Genomic DNA, 22,001 nt, shown 5'->3' on the forward strand with positions numbered 1-22,001 from the left:
GGGGGAGCGGACAGGAGGACGGGGGAGCGGAGCACAGGACGGAGGGGAACGGACCACAGATCGGGCGGCTGGGGGGGCGATCGGCGGGGTGGGGTGGGTGCACATAAGTGTTTCCAGCCATGGCCGATGATATTGCAGCATCGGCCATGGCTGGATTGTAATATTTCACCAGTTTTTTAGGTGAAATATTACAAATCGCTCTGATTGGCAGTTTCACTTTCAACAGCCAATCAGAGCGATCGTAGCCACGAGGGGGTGAAGCCACCCCCCCTGGGCTTAAACTACCACTCCCCCTGTCCCTGCAGATCGGGTGAAATGGGAGTTAACCCTTTCACCCGATCTGCAGGGACGCGATCTTTCCATGACGCCACATAGGCGTCATGGGTTGGATTGGCACCGACTTTCATGACGCCTACGTGGCGTCATGGGTCGGGAAGGGGTTAATAATACTGGCCACATACTGAACGTGAACATACTTCCCAGTGTTCTGGGTTTTCATGATCTGTGGAACATGTTTGTCCCTTTAGTCAAAATACATGCATTCAATTGATTAGATCTTTCAGACAATTGCTTGTCCCATAGATTTAAGGTACCTTCACACATAACGATATCGTTAACGATATCGTTGCTTTTTGTGACGTAGCAACGATATCGTTAAGGAAATCGTTATGTGTGACAGCGACCAACGATCAGGCCCCTGCTGGGAGATCGTTGGTCGCTGAACAAAGTCCAGAACTTTATTTCGTCGCTGGATCTCCCGTGGACATCGCTGGATCGGCGTGTGTGACACCGATCCAGCGATGTCTTCACTGGTAACCAGGGTAAACATCGGGTAACTAAGCGCAGGGCCGCGCTTAGTAACCCGATGTTTACCCTGGTTACCAGCGTAAAAGTAAAAAAAAAAAAAACACTACATACTTACCTACCGCTGTCTGTCCAGCGTCGCTTAATGTGAAGGGGCCTTTAGTCTCAAAGAACAATTTAAATGTTAATATAAATTCACCTTCTGGTGGTCCAGGAGAGGCTATCGTAACTTGCCTATATCGGGAGGCCAACTTAACCGGTTCTTATTTACATGTACAGCAAGCTTCTCTCTCATCGTATAGCCATTTTCTTTTTTTTCTCTCTGAATCTGACTATATGGCCACCTGTTTTGCAATATATCCATACTGGATCACAACCAATGACTGTGAATTTGGCCGCATTGCAACACAAAGTTGCCGATACCTTGCCCTGAAAGTTGGCAGAAATTAACCCTAGTGATTTCTGCATGACCACTTTCTGCAGACAACTTTAATATTAATGTGAATAGTAATCACAAGTCGCTGTGCTGCTCTAGTCTACTGGAGGTATTACTAGTATATGATGATGTGTGAGCTTGCAACATTTGTGGGTTTTCCTGGAGGCAAAATGAAAGTATCTATAAAAAAAAAAAAAATGATCAGGCATTGTTCGGGTCATGAAACCTAGGTGCTTTCTGTAATAATTACGAGAGAATTCTACAAAGTTTTCCTAACAGTGCAGTTTTGTTTCCCTAAATGGACTATAAGATATATTGGCAGATGAGATTGTGTGGTTTAAGAGCACTGTTCTTATCCACATGACCTTACTGAGATTGCCATGTCTCTTATCACTCACTAACTTAATGGAAAAATTATCAGCTCAAATAGAAAATGTATTACGCGTTTTAGCTGGGATTGAATAAATAATGAAAATGGTCTATGCTATGATCATCATTTGGCATAACTCCATGCAGGCAGATTTCAATATTCTATCAATTGTGATAAACTCAACAACAACAATACAGGAGAGAGACCCTCAAAGCGAAGTTGTGGACCCACTTTCTTGTCATGCAGACCATCTTTCAACATCAAGAAGTTTAGAAGCTTTCCGCTACCTCCCCTGCCACAACTTGTGAATTAGCAACTCTGCATTTGCTGCCAGTATGTTATATATGGTACTTCTGGTGACTGAATAATAGGAGAGGAAACCAAGGTCAAAATACAATTCCATAAAGCAGCAACTTCCAAAATATTGCTTTGAACACACTAGTATAATACAACCAATTGGTGATTCTTTTATAAATTAGGATTGTGTAATCAACTACCGAAAGCTGTATTGACCTCTTATTATATGATATGGTAACGCATTCCACGAAAAATTTCTGAACTGCAAAAACTGTATTCTACTAGAATTATATTATGTGATCTTACAAAATGACATCTTCACATCAGATGCTCGTGCCATTATGTACAATTAATCAGTAGAACAGTCCACATACGGTAGTTAGATACCCCTCTAAGTATGAACCTCCCAACCACTGACTTTCTGTCCTTATTACAACAGCATGCAGTAAATTTGATGTAATCGAAAGGCATTAAATAAATAAAATTCTGATATGGATTATTATGTTCCCCGTGACCTAAACAATTGAGTGTATGTTTTTTGCGTTTTTCTAGGTCTCTAATTTTGAAGTGTAACAGCTACAGACATGCACGATGGTGGGGTCAGGCCATTGAAGAATTTGTTAGGAAACATGGGAAAAACTTCCTGACGGCTCACAGATTTGGATCATATGCAGCACTGCAAAAGGACACTCTGAGTAAATGGTATGTGCTATGCCTGGAATATCTTCTGTATACTGTTTAATTTGTCAGATTTGGCAGTCTGTAGATGTCATATGTAATCCTAGGAATGCATATGTAGTGTAAGAATATCTGCTATGATGTTTTTCATTGAATTATTTAAAGTGGGAAAAATAAGTATTTGATACACTGAATATTTTGGAAGTTTTCCCACCTACAAAGAATGGAGAGGTCTGTAGTTTGTATCGCAGGTACAGAATCTAAAAAAAAAAACAAAAAAAAGAAAATCGCATTGTATGATTTTTAAATAATTAAATTGCATTTTATTTCATGAAATATGTATGTGATCGCCAACCAACCAGCAATAATTCTTTCACAGACCTGTTAGATTTTCTTTAAGAAACCCTCCTACTTTGCACTCATTACCTCTATTAATTGCACCTGTTTGAACTCGTTACCTGTATAAAAGACACTTGTCCACACACTCAATCACACTCCAACCTTTCCAGCATGGCCAAGACCAAAAAGCTGTCCAAGAGCGCCAGGGACAAAATTGTAGACCTGTGCAATTCTGGGATGGGCTACAGGACAATAGGCAAGCAGATTGGCAAGAAGGTAATGAATGTCAGCGCAATTTTGAGAAAATGAAAGAAACACAATCTTCCTCTGTCTGGGGCTCCATGCAGGTTCTTGCCTCGTAGAGTAAGGGTGATTCTGAGAAAGATCAGGAATCAGCCCAGAACTACATGGGAGGGCCTGGTCAATGACCTGAAGATAGCTGGGACCACAGTCTCAAACATTACCATTAGTAGCACATGACGCGGTCATGGATTAAAATATTGCAGGGCACGTAAGGTCTCCTGCTCACACCAGAACATGTCCAGGCCCGTTTGATGTTCGCTGGTGACCATCTGGATGATCTAGAATAGATATGGGAGAAGGTCATGTGGTCTGATGACCCTAAAATAAGAACTTTTTGATATCAACTCCACTTGCCGTGTTTGGTGGAAGAAGGAGGATGAGTATAACCCCAAGAACAGCATCCCAACCACGAAGCATCATAGAGAAAACATCATACTTTGGGGGTACACTTCTTCAAATGAGACAGGATGACTGCACCATATTGAAGGGAGGATGAATGGGGTCATGTATCATGAGATTTTGGCCAACAACCTCTTTCCCTCGGTAATAGCATTGAAAATGGGTCATGATTGGATCTTCCAGCATGACAGTGACCCGAAACATACAGCCAGGGCTAAGGAGTGGCTCCGTAAGAAGCATTTCATGGTCCTGGAGTGGCCTAGCCAGTTTCCAGACCTGAACCCAATAGAAAATGTTTGGAGGGAACTGAAACGCAATGTTCCCCCTGCGATGGCCACGAAACCTTAAAGATCTGGAAAATGATCTGTATGGAGGAGTGGGCCAAAATCCCTGCTGCAGTGTGTGCAAACTTGGTCAAGAAGTACAGAAAACGTCTGACCTCTGTAATTGCAAACAAAGGTTTTTGTACCGAATATGTTCTGTTCTGTTTTTCTATTGTATTAAATAATTATTTCATGCAATAAAATGCAAAATAATTATGTAAAAATCATACCATGTGATTTTTCTGGTTTTTATTTTTATATTGTCTCACAGTTGAAGTGTACCTACGATAATAATTACAGACCTCTCCATTCTTTGTAGGTGGGAAAATTTGCAAAATCGGCAGTGTATCAAATACTTATTTTCCCGTGTATGAATGTGTATATATAAATATATAATGTGTGTGTGTGTGTGTGTATGTGTATATACATATAGATATATATCTATATAAAGATATACACACGTGTGTGTGTGTGTGTGTGTGTGTAAAAATAAAATGCACATATTGCTTAATTTTTAAACTATTTAAATAAACAATGCATTTTGTTTTCTTTTATATCATAAGCCGAATAGCTAAGTATGTTTAATGTCTTTGATTCTTAACAGCATTTCGCTTTAAATTTACAGTTTAAATATTTGATCTTTTGAGTTCATTGTGAATAAACTTTACTTATCCACTCTTGTATTTTATCTCTCATCTATAAGAGATCTGAAATTATTTTAATCATGCTTTCCCCATCATTTCATGAGGTCCTGCTGGAATGTTATTTCTGCACAGTAAATGATTATTCATCTGTAATTCACTTCTATTGTAACAGCTAATTTCCGCAAAAAATAAATTCCTGCAGATTGCCTTTTTATTACAACATTTGCCTCATGGCAAGAAATGAAATGGCCTCTATTATTACTGTGTCACAAGGTGATGCCATTGCTGTACAGTCATTCCAAAGTGCATAGTTGCTGATTACAATGTATCCTTCAGAAACATGACCTTATTGTCACATGGTGATAATTTTGCCTTGTTTTAGGTATGTCAATGCTAAAGGGTATTTTAATGATGTGGCTGACGCAATGGAAGCAGCAAAAGAAGAAATTTTCATTACAGATTGGTGGTTAGTATTATTTTGTCCCAGACATTTAAAAACCCATAAAAATGTTATACCTAATTAATGTTCGTGTGTTGTTTAACACGTGCCTGCGGTTAAAGTACAACGTTTATAAAAGTGCAGCTAATAAAGAGAGATGCTAAAATCAGCCACATGTATATACCGTAATTGCGTTTTTTGGAGCTGACAAGATCTGTAGATATTTGACCTAATGTAGTGATCTTTGAAGAATATTAATTACAGCCAGCCTCAACCCAGCCAAAGATTGCATCAAATAGAGTGGAGATAAACTTATGTAAATAACACTTAATCATTGTATAATGGAACGTTGTGTGACATGATTAGATTAGGTTTCCAAGTCCATGGCAGATAATGGCAGATTTTCATGGCATCGTTCAGGCCGCTAAATGAGCATTGTTTCGCTGTATACAAGTCATTTATTGGTCTATTTACACAAGCTGACAAACGTTCTATATGCACAGAACGATCCAGATGCTACGATCAAGACATTTGGAAGGTTGTGAGATGGAGGGGGCTCCCTCTATCACCCACCTCAGCACTCCCGCAACGAAATCACTGGGAGTCCATGGTTGTCATGGAACCGACAAGTCAAACATTGACCACCTGGTGTGCATGGTATGGTGGCCTGTTAGACCCAGCCATGGGCAGGATGCAACAGGAAAACTGCTTGTGTAATATCACAGGTCCCATACGTTGCAATTCTGGTGTATTGCAATACATGAGTCCAGTGATCAGATTAATAAAAGTTAAAGTTCCATCGAGGGACCAAGTAAAACAAAAAAGTTAAGAAGATTAAAGAAAAAATATTTTTTAACCCCTTTACCCCCAAGGGTGGTTTGCACGTTATGGACCGGGCCAATTTTTACAATTCTGACCACTGTCCCTTTATGAGGTTATAACTCTGGATGGAACGCTTCAACGGATCCCGGTGATTCTGACATTGCTTTCTCGTGACATATTGTACTTCATGATAGTGGTAAAATTTCTTTGATATTACCTGCGTTTATTTGTGAAAAAAACAGAAATTTGGCGAAAATTTTGAAAATTTCGCAATTTTCCAACTTTGAATTTTTATGCAATTAAATCACAGAGATATGTCACACAAAATACTTAATAAGTAACATTTCCCACATGTCTACTTTACATCAGCACAATTTTGGAACCAAAATTTTTTTTTTGTTAGGGAGTTAATAAGGGTTAAAAGTTGACCAGCAATTTCTCATTTTTACACCGACATTTTTTTTTTAGGGACCACATCTCATTTGAAGTCATTTTGAGGGGTCTATATGACAGAAAATACCCAAGTGTGACACCATTCTAAAAACTGCACCCCTCAAGGTGCTCAAAACCACATTCAAGAAGTTTATTAACCCTTCAGGTGTTAAACAGGAATTTTTGGAATGTTTAAATAAAAATGAACATTTAACTTTTTTTCACAAAAAATTTGCTTCAGCTCCAATTTGTTTTATTTTACCAAGGGTAACAGGAGAAAATAAACCCCAAAAATTGTACAATTTGTCCTGAGTACGCCGATACTCCACATGTGGGGGTAAACCACTGTTTGGGCGCATGACAGGGCTTGGAAGCGAAGGAGCGCCATTTGACTTTTCAATGCAAAATTGACTGGAATTGAGATGGGACGCCATGTTGCGTTTGGAGAGCCACTGATGTGCCTAAATATTGAAACCCCCCACAAGTGACACCATTTTGGAAAGTAGACCCCCTAAGGAACTCATCTAGATGTGATGTGAGAGCTTTGAACCCCCAAGTGTTTCACTACAGTTTATAACGCAGAGCCGCGCAAAAAAAAAAAAAATTTCCACAAAAATTATTTTTTAGCCCCTAGTTTTGTATTTTCCCGAGGGTAACAGGAGAAATTGGAACCCGAAACTTGTTGTCCAATTTGTCCTGAGTCCGCTGATACCACATATGTGGGGGGGAACCACCGTTTGGGCGCATGGGAGGGCTCGGAAGGGAAGGAGCGCCATTTGGAATGCAGACTTAGATGGAATGGTCTGCAGGCATCACATTGCGTTTGCAGAACCCCTAATGTACCTAAACAGTAGAAATCCCCCACAAGTGACCCCATATTGGAAACTAGACCCCACAAGGAACTTATCTAGATATGTTGTGAGAACTTTGAACCCCCAAGTTTTTCACTACAGTTTATAACGCAGAGCCGTGAAAATAAAAAAATCCTTTTTTAGCCCCCAGCTTTGTATTTTCCCAAGGGTATCAGGAGAAATTGGACCCCAAAAGTTGTTGTCCAATTTGTCCTGAGTACGGTGATACCCCTGTTTGGGCACACAGGAGAACTCGGAAGGGAAGGAGCACTGTTTTACTTTTTCAATGCAGAATTGGCTGGAATTGAGATCGGACGCCATGTCGCGTTTGGAGAGCCCCTGATGTGCATAAACAGTGGAAACCCCCCAATTATAACTGAAACCCTAATCCAAACACACCCCTAACCCTAATCCCAACAGTAACCCTAACCACACCTCTAACCCTGACACACCCCTAACCCTAATCCCAACCCTATTCCCAAACGTAAATGTAATCTAAACCCTAACCGTAACTTTAGCCCCAACCCTAACTGTAGCCTTAACCCTAGCCCCAACCCTAGCCCTAACCCTAATGGGAAAATGGAAATAAATACATTTTTTTAATTTTTCCCTAACTAAGGTGGTGATGAAGGGGGGTTTCATTTACTTTTATAGCAGGTTTTTTAGCGGATTTTTATGATTGGCAGCGGTCACACACTAAAAGACGCTTTTTATTGCAAAAAAAATTTTTTTTTCGTTACCACATTTTGAGAGCTATAATTTTCCATATTTTGGTCCACAGAGTCATGTGAGGTCTTGTTTTTTGCGGGACGAGTTGACGTTTTTATTGGTAACATTTTCGGGCACGTGACATTTTTTGATCGCTTTTTATTCTGATTTTTGTGAGGCAGAATGACCAAAAACCAGCAATTCATGAAATTCTTTTGGGGGAGGCATTTATACCATTCTGCGTTTGGTAAAATTGATAAAGCAGTTTTATTCTTCGGGTCAGTACGATTACAGCGATACCTCATTTATATCTTTTTTTTATGTTTTGGCGCTTTTATACGATAAAAACTATTTTATAGAAGAAATTATTTTTGCATTGCTTTATTCTGAGGACTATAACTTTTTTGTATTTTTTTGCTGATGATGCTGTATGGCGGCTCGTTTTTTGCGGGACTAGATGACGCTTTCAGCGGTACCATGGTTATTTATATCTGTCTTTTTGATCGCGTGTTATTCCACTTTGTTTGGCGGTGTGATAAAGCGTTGTTTTTTGCCTCGGTTTTTTTTTCTTACGGTGTTTACTGAAGGGGTTAACTAGTGGGACAGTTTTATAGGTTGGGTCGTTACGGACGCGGCGATACTAAATATGTGTACTTTTATTGTTTTGGTTTTTTTTATTTAAAGAAATGTATTTATGGGAATAATAATTTTTTTTTTTTCATTATTTAGGATTTTTTTTTTTTCTTTATTTTTTTACACGTGTGGAAAAATTTTTTTTTAAATTTTTTACTTTGTCCCAGGAGGGGACATCACAGATCGGTGATCTGACAGTTTGCACAGCACTCTGTCAGATCACCGATCTGACTTTCAGTGCTGCAGCCTTACCAAGCGCCTGCTCTGAGCAGGTACTTGGTAAGCCACCTCCCTCCCTGCAGGACCCAGGTGCCGCGGCCATCTTCGATCCGGGCCTGGAGCAGGGAGGGAGGTAAGGAGACCCTCGCAGCAACGCGATCACATCGCGTTGCTGCGGGAGGCTCAGGGAAGCCCGTAGGGAGCCCCCTCCCTGCGCGACGCTTCCCTATACCGTGTTTGATCGCGGTATGCCGGGGGTTAATGTGCGGGGGGCGGTCCGTGACTGCTACTGGCACATAGCGCCGGATGTCAGCTGCGATAGGCAGCTGACACCCGGCCACGCTCCCCCCGTGAGCGCGGCCGATCGCGCTGGACGTACTATTCTGTCCATGGGAATTAAGGCCCACCCCACATGGACGGAATAGTACGTCCAATGGCAGAAAGGGGTTAAAAAGCCCCCACAAACTAAAGAACAAAAAATATTACAATAAATACACATTTATGTAAAAACAAAAATTAAGCAAAAAAAAGTACACATTTGGTATCTGGAATGACCTGACCTATAAAACTTTCCCACTAGTTAACCCCTACAGTGAACACCGTAAAAAAGTTACACATGCTATAGTTTTTCATCATACTGCTAGAAAAGCAGTAGAATAAAAAGCGATCAAAAAGACGAATATAAATAAAAATGGTATAGCTGAAAAAATGGAATAGCTTGTCATACAAAAAAACAAGCTGCCATACAGCTCAGTGTAAAAATAAGTTACCACACGATGAACATAAAAAAACCTCCTGAATTGTTGTTTTTTGTTCATTGTGCCTCCCAAAAATCGGAATAGAAAGTGATCAAAAAATATTACCATATATACTCGAGTATAAGCCGACCCGAGTATAAGCCGACCCCCCCCCCCCTAATTTTGCCACAAAAAACTGGGAAAACTTATTGACTCGAGTATAAGCCTAGGGTAGGAAATGCAGCAGTTACCGGTGAATTTCAAAAATAAAAATAGATGCTCCATACCGTTCATTATTGCCCCATAAGATGCTCCATATAAAGCTGTGCCACATATAATGCTCCATACTGTTCATTATTGCCCCATAGATGTGCCATATAGAGCTGTGCCATATAGTGCTCTGCACCGTTCATCATTGCCCCATAGATGTGCCATATAAGGCTGTGCCATATAGTGCTCTGCACCGTTCATTATTGCCCCATAGATGTGCCATATAAAGCTGTGCCATATAGTGCTCTGCACCGTTCATTATTGCCCCATGGATGTGCCATATAAAGCTGTGCCATATAGTGCTCTGCACCGTTCATTATTGCCCCATAGATGTGCCATATAGTGCTCTGCACCGTTCATTACTGCCCCATAGCTGTGCCATATAGTGCTCTGCGCCGTTCATTATTGCCCCATAGCTGTGCCATATAGTGCTCTGCGCCGTTCATTATTGCCCCATAGCTGTGCCATATAGTGCTCTGCGCCGTTCAGTATTTCCCCATAGCTGTGCCATATAGTGCTCTGCGCCGTTCAGTATTGCCCCATAGCTGCCATATAGTGCTCTGCACCGTTCAGTTTTGCCCCATAGCTGCCATATAGTGCTCTGCACCGTTCAGTATTGCCCCATAGCTGTGCCATAGAAAGCTCTGCCATATAGTGCTCTGCGCCGTTCAGTATTGCCCCATAGCTGTGCCATAGAAAGCTCTGCCATATAAAGCTGTGCCATTGCTGCTGCTGCTGCTGCTGCTGCTGCAATAAAAAAAAAGCCATACTCACCTCTCTTGCTTGCAGCTCCCAGCGTCCGGTCCCGGCGTTTCTGCGCACTGACTGATCAGGCAGAGGGCGTCGAGCACACTATATGCGTCATCACGCCCTCTGACCTGAACAGTCAGAGCGGAGAGACGCCGGGAAGATGGATCGGCGCCGGGAAGATGGAGCGACGCCCGGCGTGTGGAACGGGGACAGGTGAATATTACATACTTACCTGCTCCCGGCGTCCCGCTCCCTCTGCCTGTCACACGGTCTTCGGTTCCGCAGCTTCTTCCTCTATCAGCGGTCACCGGCACCGCTGATTAGAGAAATGAATATGCGGCTCCACCCCTATGTCCACGTGACCGCTGAAGAGGAGAAGAAATGCAGCACCGAAGACAGTGTGACGGGCAGGGGGAGCGCCAGGATCGCCGGGACTAGGTGAGTATACCTCAGCGCTCTCTCCCCCTCACCCGCCGACCCTGCCGCTCACCGTGACTCGAGTATAAGCCGAGAGGGGCACTTTCAGCCCAAAATTTTGGGCTCAAAATCTCGGCTTATACTCGAGTATATACGGTATGTGCTTGAAAATGGTACCAATACAAACGGTATCTCGTCCCGCAAAATGCAAGCCCTAACATGACTGTCAGCAGAAATATAGAAAAATTATAGCTCTCAAAATATGGCAAAGATAAAACTTTATTTTGCAAAAAAAGTATATTTTAGTGTAGGACAGCAGCCAAATTTAAAAAAAAAAAACAATATAAATCTGGTATTGCTCTAATTGCACCAACCTGAATAATAAAGTTGTCTAATCAGTCTAATACCACACGAGGAATTGGGTAAAAAAAAACACAAATCTTTACCCATTGTTAATTTGTTTGTTGATCACAGTAAGGCTCTGCTCACATTTTCCAATTCTATTCTGTGAAATTTGTTTTCCAAGAGTCTTCCCTCCCGAGTCTCCTATTGTGACCAAAGAGTATTTTACAGCCACATATGGGGTAATGCCTCGTTCAGCATATTTTATGTAGCAAATTATATGGTCATTTTTACCTATTTCACTTGTGAAAATGTAAAATCTGGGGCTAAAACAACTTTACACAGGTAAAAATTTAATTTTTTTCTTCTTCACCGCTAAGTGGTACAACACATGTTGTCAATATGCCCACTGCACCCCTAGATGATTACATTAAGAGGTGTAGTTTGTAAAATGAGGTCTGTTATGGGGGGTCCTGCTGTCCTGACACCTCAGATCTGCCAATGTGACATGGCACCGGCAAACCATTCCAGGCAAATCTGCACTCCGACGGTCCTCTCCTTCTGAGCTATATACTGTGCCTGAAAAGTCATTTGACCACATATACGGCACTGCCGTTACATTGTGTAACAAATTCTGTGGTCCATCTTCTCCTGTTAGCCCTTTGGCTGTGTAAATTTAGAAACTAATCCGCAGCATTGCACGCTTGGCGGTTCCAAGCGCTGTGGATTAGACTGGGGTGGAAAGAGATGATTTGCATAGCCCCGCCTACTGCAAAGGATTCTGGGTAAACCTGCTATTCTTTGTATTATACTGCTTGCAAGTACTTTCCGTTTCAGGAAAGCATCCACTATGGAAAAAAAAATGTAACTTTTATTTTTCACAGCCCAATGTTATACAATTCTGTGAAATGTCTGTGGGTTTAACCCCTTTACCCCCAAGGGTGGTTTGCACGTCAATGACCAGGCCAATTTTTACAATTCTGACCACTGTCCCTTTATGAGGTTATAACTCCGAAACGCTTCAACGGATCCTGGTGATTCTGACATTGTTTTCTCGTGACATATTGTACTTCATGATAGTGGTAAAATTTCTTTGATAGTACCTGCGTTTATTTGTGAAAAAAACGGAAATTTGGCGAAAATTTTGAAAATTTCGCAATTTTCAAACTTTGAATTTTTATGCAATTAAATCACAGAGATATGTCACACAAAATACTTAATAAGTAACATTTCCCACATGTCTCCTTTACATCAGCATAATTTTGGAACCAATTTTTTTTTTGTTAGGGAGTTATAAGGGTTAAAAGTTGACCAGCAATTTCTCATTTTTACAACACCATTTTTTTTTAGGGACCACGTCTCATTTGAAGTCATTTTGAGGGGTCTATATGATAGAAAATGCCCAAGTGTGACACCATTCTAAAAACTGCACCCCTCAAGGTGCTCAAAACCACATTCAAGAAGTTTATTAACCCTTCAGGTGTTTAATAGGAATTTTTGGAATGTTTAAATAAAAATGAACATTTAACTTTTTTACACAAAAAATTTACTTCAGCTCCAATTTGTTTTATTTTACCAAGGGTAACAGGAGAAATTGGACCCAGAAAGTTGTTGTCCAATTTGTCCTGAGTACGCTGATACCCCATATGTGGCAGTAAACCACTGTTTGGGCGCATGGGAGAGCTCGGAAGGGAAGGAGCGCTATTTGACTTTTCAATGCAAAATTGACAGGAATTGAGATGGGACGCCATGTTGCGTTTGGAGAGCCACTGATGTGCCTAAACATTGAAACCCCCCACAAGTGACACCATTTTGGAAAGTAGACCCCCTAAGGAACTTATCTGGATGTGTGGTGAGCACTTTGACCCACCAAGTGCTTCACAGAAGTTTATAATGCAGAACCGTAAAAATAAAAAATCATATTTTTTCACAAAAATTATATTTTTGCCCCCAATTTTTTATTTTTCCAAGGGTAAGAGAAGAAATTGGACCTCAAAAGTTGTTGTACAATTTGTCCTGAGTACGCTGATACCCCATATGTGGCAGTAAACCACTGTTTGGGCGCATGGGAGAGCTCGGAAGGGAAGGAGCGCCGTTTGACTTTTCAATGCAAAATTGACAGGAATTGAGATGGGACGCCATGTTGCGTTTGGAGAGCCACTGATGTGCCTAAACATTGAAACCCCCCACAAGTGACACCATTTTGGAAAGTAGACCCCCTAAGGAACTTATCTGGATGTGTGGTGAGCACTTTGACCCACCAAGGGCTTCACAGAAGTTTATAATGCAGAGCCATAAAAATAAAACAAAATTTTTTTTCCCACAAAATTATTTTTTAGCCCCCAGTTTTGTATTTTTCCAAGGTTAGCAGGAGAAATTGGACCCTAAATGTTGTTGTCCAATTTGTCCTGAGTACGCTGATACCCGATATGTGGGGGGGAACCACCGTTTGGGCGCATGGGAGGGCTCGGAAGGGAAGGAGCATCATTTGGAATGCAGACTTAGATGGATTGGTCTGCAGGCGTCACATTGCGTTTGCAGAGCCCCTAATGTACCTAAACAGTAGAAACCCCCCACAAGTGACCCCATATTGGAAACTAGACCCCTCAATGAACTTATCTAGATGTGTTGTGAGAACTTTGAACCCCCAAGTGTTTCACTACAGTTTATAACGCAGAGCCGTGAAAATAAAATATCTTTTTGTTTTCCCACAAAAATTATTTTTTAGCCCCCAGTTTTGTATTTTCCCAAGGGTAACAGGAGAAATTGGTCCACAAAAGTTGTTGTCCAATTTGTCCTGAGTACGCTGATACCCCATATGTTGGGGTAAACTCCTGTTTGGGCACACAGGAGAGCTCGGAAGGGAAGGAGCACTGTTTTACTTTTTCAACGCAGAATTGGCTGGAATTGAGATCGGACGCCATGTCGTGTTTGGAGAGCCCCTGATGTGCCGAAACAGTGGAAACCCCCCAATTATAACTGAAACCCTAATCTAAACACACCCCTAACCCTAATTCCAACGGTAACCCTAACCACACCTCTAACCCTGACACACCCCTAACCCTAATCCCAACCCTATTCCCAACTGTAAATGTAATCTAAACCCTAACCCTAACTTTAGCCCCAACCCTAACTGTAGCCCTAACCCTAGCCCTAACCCTAGCCCTAACCCTAGCCCTAACCCTAGCCCTAACGCTAGCCCTAACCCTAGCCCTAACCCTAGCCCTAACCCTAGCCCTAACCCTAGCCCTAACCCTAGCCCTAACCCTAGCCCTAACGCTAGCCCTAACCCTAGCCCTAACCCTAGCCCTAACCCTAGCCCTAACCCTAGCCCTAACCCTAGCCCTAACCCTAGCCCTAACCCTAGCCCTAGCCCTAGCCCTAACCCTAGCCCTAACCCTAGCCCTAGCCCTAATGGGAAAATGGAAATAAATACTTTTTTTTTTTATTTTTCCCTAACTAAGGGGGTGATGAAGGGGGGTTTGATTTACTTTTATAGCGAGTTTTTTAGCGGATTTTTATGATTGGCAGCCGTCACACACTGAAAGACCCTTTTTATTGCAAAAAATATTTTTTGCAATACCACATTTTGAGAGCTATAATTTTTCCATATTTTGGTCCACAGAGTCATGTGAGGTCTTGTTTTTTGCGGGACGAGTTGACGTTTTTATTGAAAACATTTTTGGGCACGTGACATTTTTTGATCGCTTTTTATTCCGATTTTTGTGAGGAAGAATGATCAAAAGCCAGCTATTCATGAATTTCTATTGGGGGAGGCGTTTATACCGTTCCGCGTTTGGTAAAATTGATAAATCAGTTTTATTCTTCGGGTCAGTGCGATTACAGCGATACCTCATTTATATCATTTTTTTTATGGTTTGGCGCTTTTATACGATAAAAACTATTTTACAGAAAAAATAATTATTTTTGCATCGCTTTATTCTCAGGACTATAACTTTTTTATTTTTTTGCTGATGATGCTGTATGGCGGCTCTTTTTTTGCGGGACAATATGACGCTTTCAGCGGTACCATGGGTATTTATATCTGTCTTTTTGATCGCGTGTTATTCCACTTTTTGTTCGGCGGTATGATAATAAAGCGTTGTTTTTTGCCTCGTTTTTTTTTTTTTTTCTTACGGTGTTTACTGAAGGGGTTAACTAGTGGGACAGTTTTATAGGTCGGGTCGTTACGGACGCGGCGATACTAAATATGTGTACTTTTATTGGTTTTTTTTTTTATTTAGATGAAGAAATGTATTTATGGGAATAATATATATTTTTTTTTTTTCATTATTTTGGAATATTTTTTTTAATTTTTTTTACACATTTGGAAAAATTTTTTTTTACTTTTTTACTTTGTCCCAGGGGGGGACATCACAGATCAGTGATCTGACAGTTTGCACAGCACTCTGTCAGATCACTGATCTGACATGCAGCGCTGCAGGCTTCACAGTGCCTGCTCTGAGCAGGCTCTGTGAAGCCACCTCCCTCCCTGCAGGACCCGGATCCGCGGCCATCTTGGATCCGGGGCTGGAGGAAGCAGGGAGGGAGGTGAGACCCTTGCAGCAACGCGATCACATCGCGTTGCTCCGGGGGTCTCAGGGAAGCCCGCAGGGAGCCCCCTCCCTGCGCGGTGCTTCCCTGCACCGCCGGCACATCGCGATCATCTTTGATCGCGGTGTGCCAGGGGTTAATGTGCCGGGGGCGGTCCGTGACCGCTCCTGGCACATAGTGCCGGATGTCAGCTGCGATAAGCAGCTGACACACGGCCGCGATCGGCCGCGCTCCCCCCGTGAGCGCGGCCGATCGGCTATGACGTACTATCCCGTCCAGGGTCAGATAAGCCCAGGGCACCTCGACGGGATAGTACGTCTAAGGTCACAGAGGGGTTAAAATGCTCACTAAACTGCTAGAGGAATTTTTCGTGAGGTGTAGTTTCCAAAATGGGGCCTCTTGTGGTGGTTTCTGCTGTTTTTGAACCTTGGTGATTCTCCAAATGCGACATGATGTCCACAATCTATTCCAGACTATTTTGTACTACAAAAATCAAACCTCATTCCTTCCTTTTCAAGCCCTTCCTTGTGCCCAAGAAGTGGTTTTCCACCACATATGGGGTATTAGTGTACTCTGAACAAATTGCACAACACATTGTATGGTCCATTTTCTACTGTTACCCTTGTAAAAATGTTAATGTCGAAGCAACTTTTTTACAGTAAAAATATATATTTTTTCCTAACTCAACGTAAAAAATGTTGAGTCACCTGTGGTTTCAAGGTACTTACTATACCTCCAGATGAGTTCCTTGAGGGGTGTAGTTTCCAAAATGGGGATGAAGATGAATAAAACTTGGCACTCAATGTGAGAAGATAAAGCTTCTTAATTTATTGATGCATCCAGACAAACAAAACTGCTAAACGTTTTCGGTCCACACCGGACCTTCGTCAGAGCATTTCTTTGACATTGACTGGATATAGAAGCTACAATGCATGGATGAGCGTCAGACAGAAGTAGAAATACTACAGCTGCAGTGTGCTGGAGGATCGGAGCACATGAGAATGTAGAGCGCCACGGTAAGGCACAGAGCCTAGAGGGGGTAATGGCGCTGATCCTGGAGGAGCGATGTGCTGAGCAGAGAGGAGCAACCCCTACATCGATCGAGTGCCGTATTTTCTAATTGTTTCCAAAATGGGGTCATTTATGGAGGATTGCCACTGTTTAGGCACATTAGAGGCTCTGCAAATGTGACATGGCTACCCCTATCTATTCCAGCCAATTTTGAGTTCCAAAAGTAAAATTGCTCTCTACATTCCGAGACAGTAGTTTTTCCCCACATATGGGCTATCGTTGTTATCAGGAGAAACTGCACAGCAAATCTTGTGATCCACTTATCATATCGACCAAAACTTACCACTAACATGAGGTACAACATGTCACAAAAAACTATCTCAGAATCACCGGAATATGTTAAAGCGTTTTAGCGTTATTGCCACATAAAGTGACACTGGTCACATTTGGAAAATGAGGCTCTGTCATTAATGTAGAAAGTGGCTTGGTGCTTATGGGGTTATATGTATGTATTACCTTTTTACTTCTGTTTTCAGCATTTTTTTTGGTTAAGAGAGACACATGGTGCATTCAGGCATACCATTTTTGGCCCATGAATTCACCTTAAGGAGCGCTGATCGATCCTGGGTACAATAAATTTTGTGCATATGGTTATCCGGGGGCAATGAGTCCAGAGATATAGATTTAATATGGCACAAGCATTTTTAAGAGTATATGTTCATAGTTTCAGAAGTGCTGTGGCTGAATTAGCAGGGAAAATCTGCAGCGCAAATTGACATGCTGCTGATTGCAATTCTGCAGCTCAGGACTATTTCCGCTGTTTATTCACAATCCAACATGTGGATGAGGGTTCATAACATCTCATCCACATTGTTGTGTCTGTAATCTACCCTCTGCGCACACAACCTCAAATATTATTTGAACTCCTCTATTTGTAGATGTTGTTTTAAATTAGGCAATTTATTAATAACTAGATGGCAGCCCGATTCTAAAGAATCGGGAGTCTAGAATCCATATATACTTTATTTATTCAAATGTAAGAATAATACAATTAATAAATAATAGTAAGAAAGAACAAAAATAATAGGCAGTATATGGAGAAAACACCAAACAAAAGTTCAAAATTGGTGTGAAAATGTCACTGAACCACTTCACAACTAAATATATATAGTTTTGGTAAATGGTATTATCATTTTTTTGACGAAATTCGGCAGGAGCTTGAAGAGCAACGTCACTGGGCCCGCCTCCACGCAGTAGAAACTTGCTGTGAGGTAAAAATTCAAAAATCACACCAAAATGGCGGGCGGAGTGTGTCACAGTACGGCACGTTTCTGATTGGTCGCTCGCAGCAGGCGGCAACCAATCAGACACTGGACACTGTTGACGTCACTTATCTCCGGACATTAGCTCCGGACATTATCTCCGGACATTAGCTCCGGACAGGAAGTTGGCACAAATTGCAGGAAGTAGTATTCTAGGCAATTATATATTAGATACTGAAAATTAATTCTGATAACTGATACACGTCACCAAGCTGTTATGTGTTTTCATGTCTTTGATAGTAGACATACTGATAAGGCAAATTAAACCTTTTATAGCAATTTTTTTATACAGCTTTGTAATGCAGACAAATGGGAGACCCAAAGAGTCATTGGTTATTAACCACTACATCATTCATTTATATTATATTTTCTTATATAGCACCATCATTTTCCACAGTAATTTCACAATGTGAATTCCCGATCAGCTTATCTTTGGAAATGTGGGTGGTGGAAATTTGGACACCCACCGGAGGAAACCCGCCAAACATGAGATGAACGTAGAAACTCCTTGCAGATGTTGTCCTTGGGATTTGAACCCAGGACCCCAGCGCTGGAAAGCCACAGTGCTAACCACTGAGACGCCATTCTGCCTTTTTATTGCGTAGAATAAGGTCTCTGTATAGGACTTTTTGTTAGTAATGCCACAAAATGAGAACACACACTGTGGGTTATTATATCTAGCATCTTGTAACCCGTCAGTTTCTCAGGAAAAAGGAATCTTCTGCCCTTTGCACAGCATACCCATGTGAAGCTGCATAATCATACGAACACTTTCCCAGAGCTGTAAAGGAAAAATGGTAACCTTGGCATTTGTACAGTCTGAATGTTGTGGGTGCCAAGCTTTCCAATGACTCGCATTACATAGAGAAACTTTTCTCTACTTTTACAGTTTACAATGAAGCGAGGCAGGATGTAAAAGCAAATATGTTTTTTACGTAGAGTAAATTAGTCATGTCCATGTCAAAATTTAGATCACTAGTGCTCTGTAAGCAAAATACTCAGGCCCTAATTCCTCATTTGTAGGGTATTTTTAATTGAGTTTTCTTTTTCTGACATATGATATTCCTTGCCAATGCAGGCAAAAACTTGCATGATCCTTTAAAATGAGTCTTTTAACTGCTGAAAAATAAAATTACGGTACATAAGTATTGTAATTTAGTAGGGTACTAAGATAACATGTTTGCAACATTTCGAAAAGTTGTAAGTGATAAATTAGTCTAAAATATCTGGATAAGAAAAACACGTACATAATACCGGGAAAACAAACAGTTGAAAGCAAGCCATGTTAACTTTAACCCCTTCATGACCAGTGTCCCTTTATGAGGTAATAACTCAGGAACGTTTCAATAGATCCTAGCGGTTCTGAGATTGTTTTTCGTGACATATTGAGCTTCATGTTAGTGGTAAATTTAGGTCGATAATTTTTTGCGTTCATTTGTAAACAAATCAGAAATTTGGCAAAAATTTTGAAAATTTTGCAATTTTAAAATTTTGAATTTTCGTTCTGTTAAACCAGAGAGTTATGTGACACAAAATAGTTAATAAATAACATTACCCACATATCTTCTTTACATCAGCACAATTTTGGAAACAACATTTTTTTTTTTTGCTAGGAAGTTATAAGGGTTAAAATTTGACCAGCAATTTCTCATTTTTACAACAAAATTTACAAAATCATTTTTTTAGGAACCACCTCACATTTGCAGTTAGTTTGAGGGGTCTACAGGTCCTTCTCAAAAAATTAGCATATAGTGTTAAATTTCATTATTTACCATAATGTAATGATTACAATTAAACTTTCATATATTATAGATTCATTATCCACCAACTGAAATTTGTCAGGTCTTTTATTGTTTTAATACTGATGATTTTGGCATACAACTCCTGATAACCCAAAAAACCTGTCTCAATAAATTAGCATATTTCACCCATCCAATCAAATAAAAGTGTTTTTTAATAACAAACAAAAAAACTATCAAATAATAATGTTCAGTTATGCACTCAATACTTGGTCGGGAATCCTTTGGCAGAAATGACTGCTTCAATGCGGCGTGGCATGGAGGCAATCAGCCTGTGACACTGCTGAGATGTTATGGAGGCCCAGGATGCTTCAATAGCGGTCCCCTGACGAAGACGCCTTAGCAGCGTCGAAACGCGTGGGGCCACCATCCCTCTCTTAGGCGTCCTTTGCTTCGGCCTTACTCCCTTCACACCCCGGCTGTACTCAGGGGCACACGCTCTTGCTGTGCCTGCTAGCCTTTATATTCTTTCTTAGGGGCATATCTACCGCTCTGCATTGTCAGCATATGGGCTCCTCATTGGTTAGGACGTTGTTCCTTATTGTGGTAATGTATAGTATGGGGTGTTTGCATTAAGGAAGGCAGTAGGCCGGTTATATCGTTTATATCTGTGTGGTCTAACAGTACATTTTAGTCTCTTGGGACAACTGTATAATTCTATTCCATGCCTGCTATTTGAACTAGGAGAGTCGGTTACATGTAGGGTCTAGGGCATTTGGGACTGGTTTAGCAGCATAGGACATTAAGTATTTGTATTATTATTGTATCTTTTTGCTGCTTGTTCTGATGTTCTCTGTATTTGTTGCATATATTTTGTATACTGATATAAGGATCCCTATCATTGTACCTTGGGGGATGAGGGTTGGTCCATTAGGTTTTTAAATGTTTTTAAATGTTTGTTCCCCCCCTTGTTTTTGCCTCTATGTGAAGTGACCTGTTATGGTATAATTAAAGTTTATTACATTTGGTTGATCCCACTGTATGCATATCTTTTTTCTTCTTTATTTCTTTGATATTACCTGCGTTTATTTGTGAAAAAGACGGAAGTTTGGCGAAAATTTTGAAAATTTTGCAATTTTCCTACTTTGAATTTTTATGCAATTAAATCACAGAGATGTGTCACACAAAATACTTAATAAGTAACATTTCCCACATGTCTACTTTACATCAGCACAATTTTGGAAACAAAATTTTTTTTTGTTAGGGAGTTAATAAGGGTTAAAAGTTGACCAGCAATGTCTCATTTTTACAACACCATTTTTTTTTAGGGACCACATCTCATTTGAAGTTATTTTGAGGGGTGTATATGATAGAAAATACCCAAGTGTGACACCATTCTAAAAACTGCACCCCTCAAGGTGCTCAAAACCACATTCAAGAAGTTTATTAACCCTTCAGGTGCTTCACAGGAATTTTTGGAATGTTTAAATAAAAATGAACATTTAACTTTTTTTCACAAAAAATTTACTTCAGCTCCGATTTGTTTTATTTTACCAAGGGTAACAGGAGAAAATGGACCCCAAAAGTTGTTGAACAAGTTGTCCTGAGTACGCTGATACCCCCATATGTGGGGGTAAACCACTGTTTGGGTGCATGGGAGAGCTCGGAAGGGAAGGAACGCCGTTTGACTTTTCAATGCAAAATTGACTGGAATTGAGATGGGACGTCATGTTGCGTTTGGAGAGCCACTGATGTGCTTAACCATTGAAACCCCCCACAATTGACCGCATATTGGAAACTAGACCCCCCAAGGAACTTATATAGATGTGTTGTGACAATTTTGAACCCCCAAGTGTTTCACTACAGTTTATAACACAGAGCCGTGAAAATAAAAATCATTTTTTTTCCACAAAAATGATTTTTTAGCCCCCAGATTTGTATTTTTCCAAGGGTAACAGTTGAAATTGGACCCCAAAAGTTGTTGTCCAATTAGTCCTGAGTACGCTCATACCCCATATGTGGGGGGAACCACCGGTTGAGCGCATGGCAGAGCTCGGAAGGGAAGGAGCGCCATTTGGAATGCAGACTTAGATGGATTGGTCTGCAGACATCACATTGCGTTTGCAGAGCCCCTAATGTACCTAAACAGTAGAAACCCCCCA

At 41.0% G+C, this 22,001-nt stretch overlaps 1 protein-coding gene across 3 annotated transcripts in view; it reads left to right on the forward strand.

Moving 5' to 3' along the window:
• Positions 1-22,001, forward strand: part of PLD1 (phospholipase D1) — a 452,191-nt gene that overhangs the window by 344,422 nt on the left and 85,768 nt on the right. For all 3 annotated transcript variants that reach the window (XM_069727329.1, XM_069727327.1, XM_069727330.1), the window contains 2 exons: positions 2,460-2,609; positions 4,976-5,059. In XM_069727329.1, the coding sequence (XP_069583430.1) occupies positions 2,460-2,609; positions 4,976-5,059 (234 nt within the window). The remainder of the gene's footprint in view (positions 1-2,459; positions 2,610-4,975; positions 5,060-22,001) is intronic.

This window comes from Ranitomeya imitator, chromosome 5 (assembly GCF_032444005.1).
Source record: "Ranitomeya imitator isolate aRanImi1 chromosome 5, aRanImi1.pri, whole genome shotgun sequence".
NCBI classification, from domain to species: Eukaryota; Metazoa; Chordata; class Amphibia; order Anura; family Dendrobatidae; genus Ranitomeya; species Ranitomeya imitator.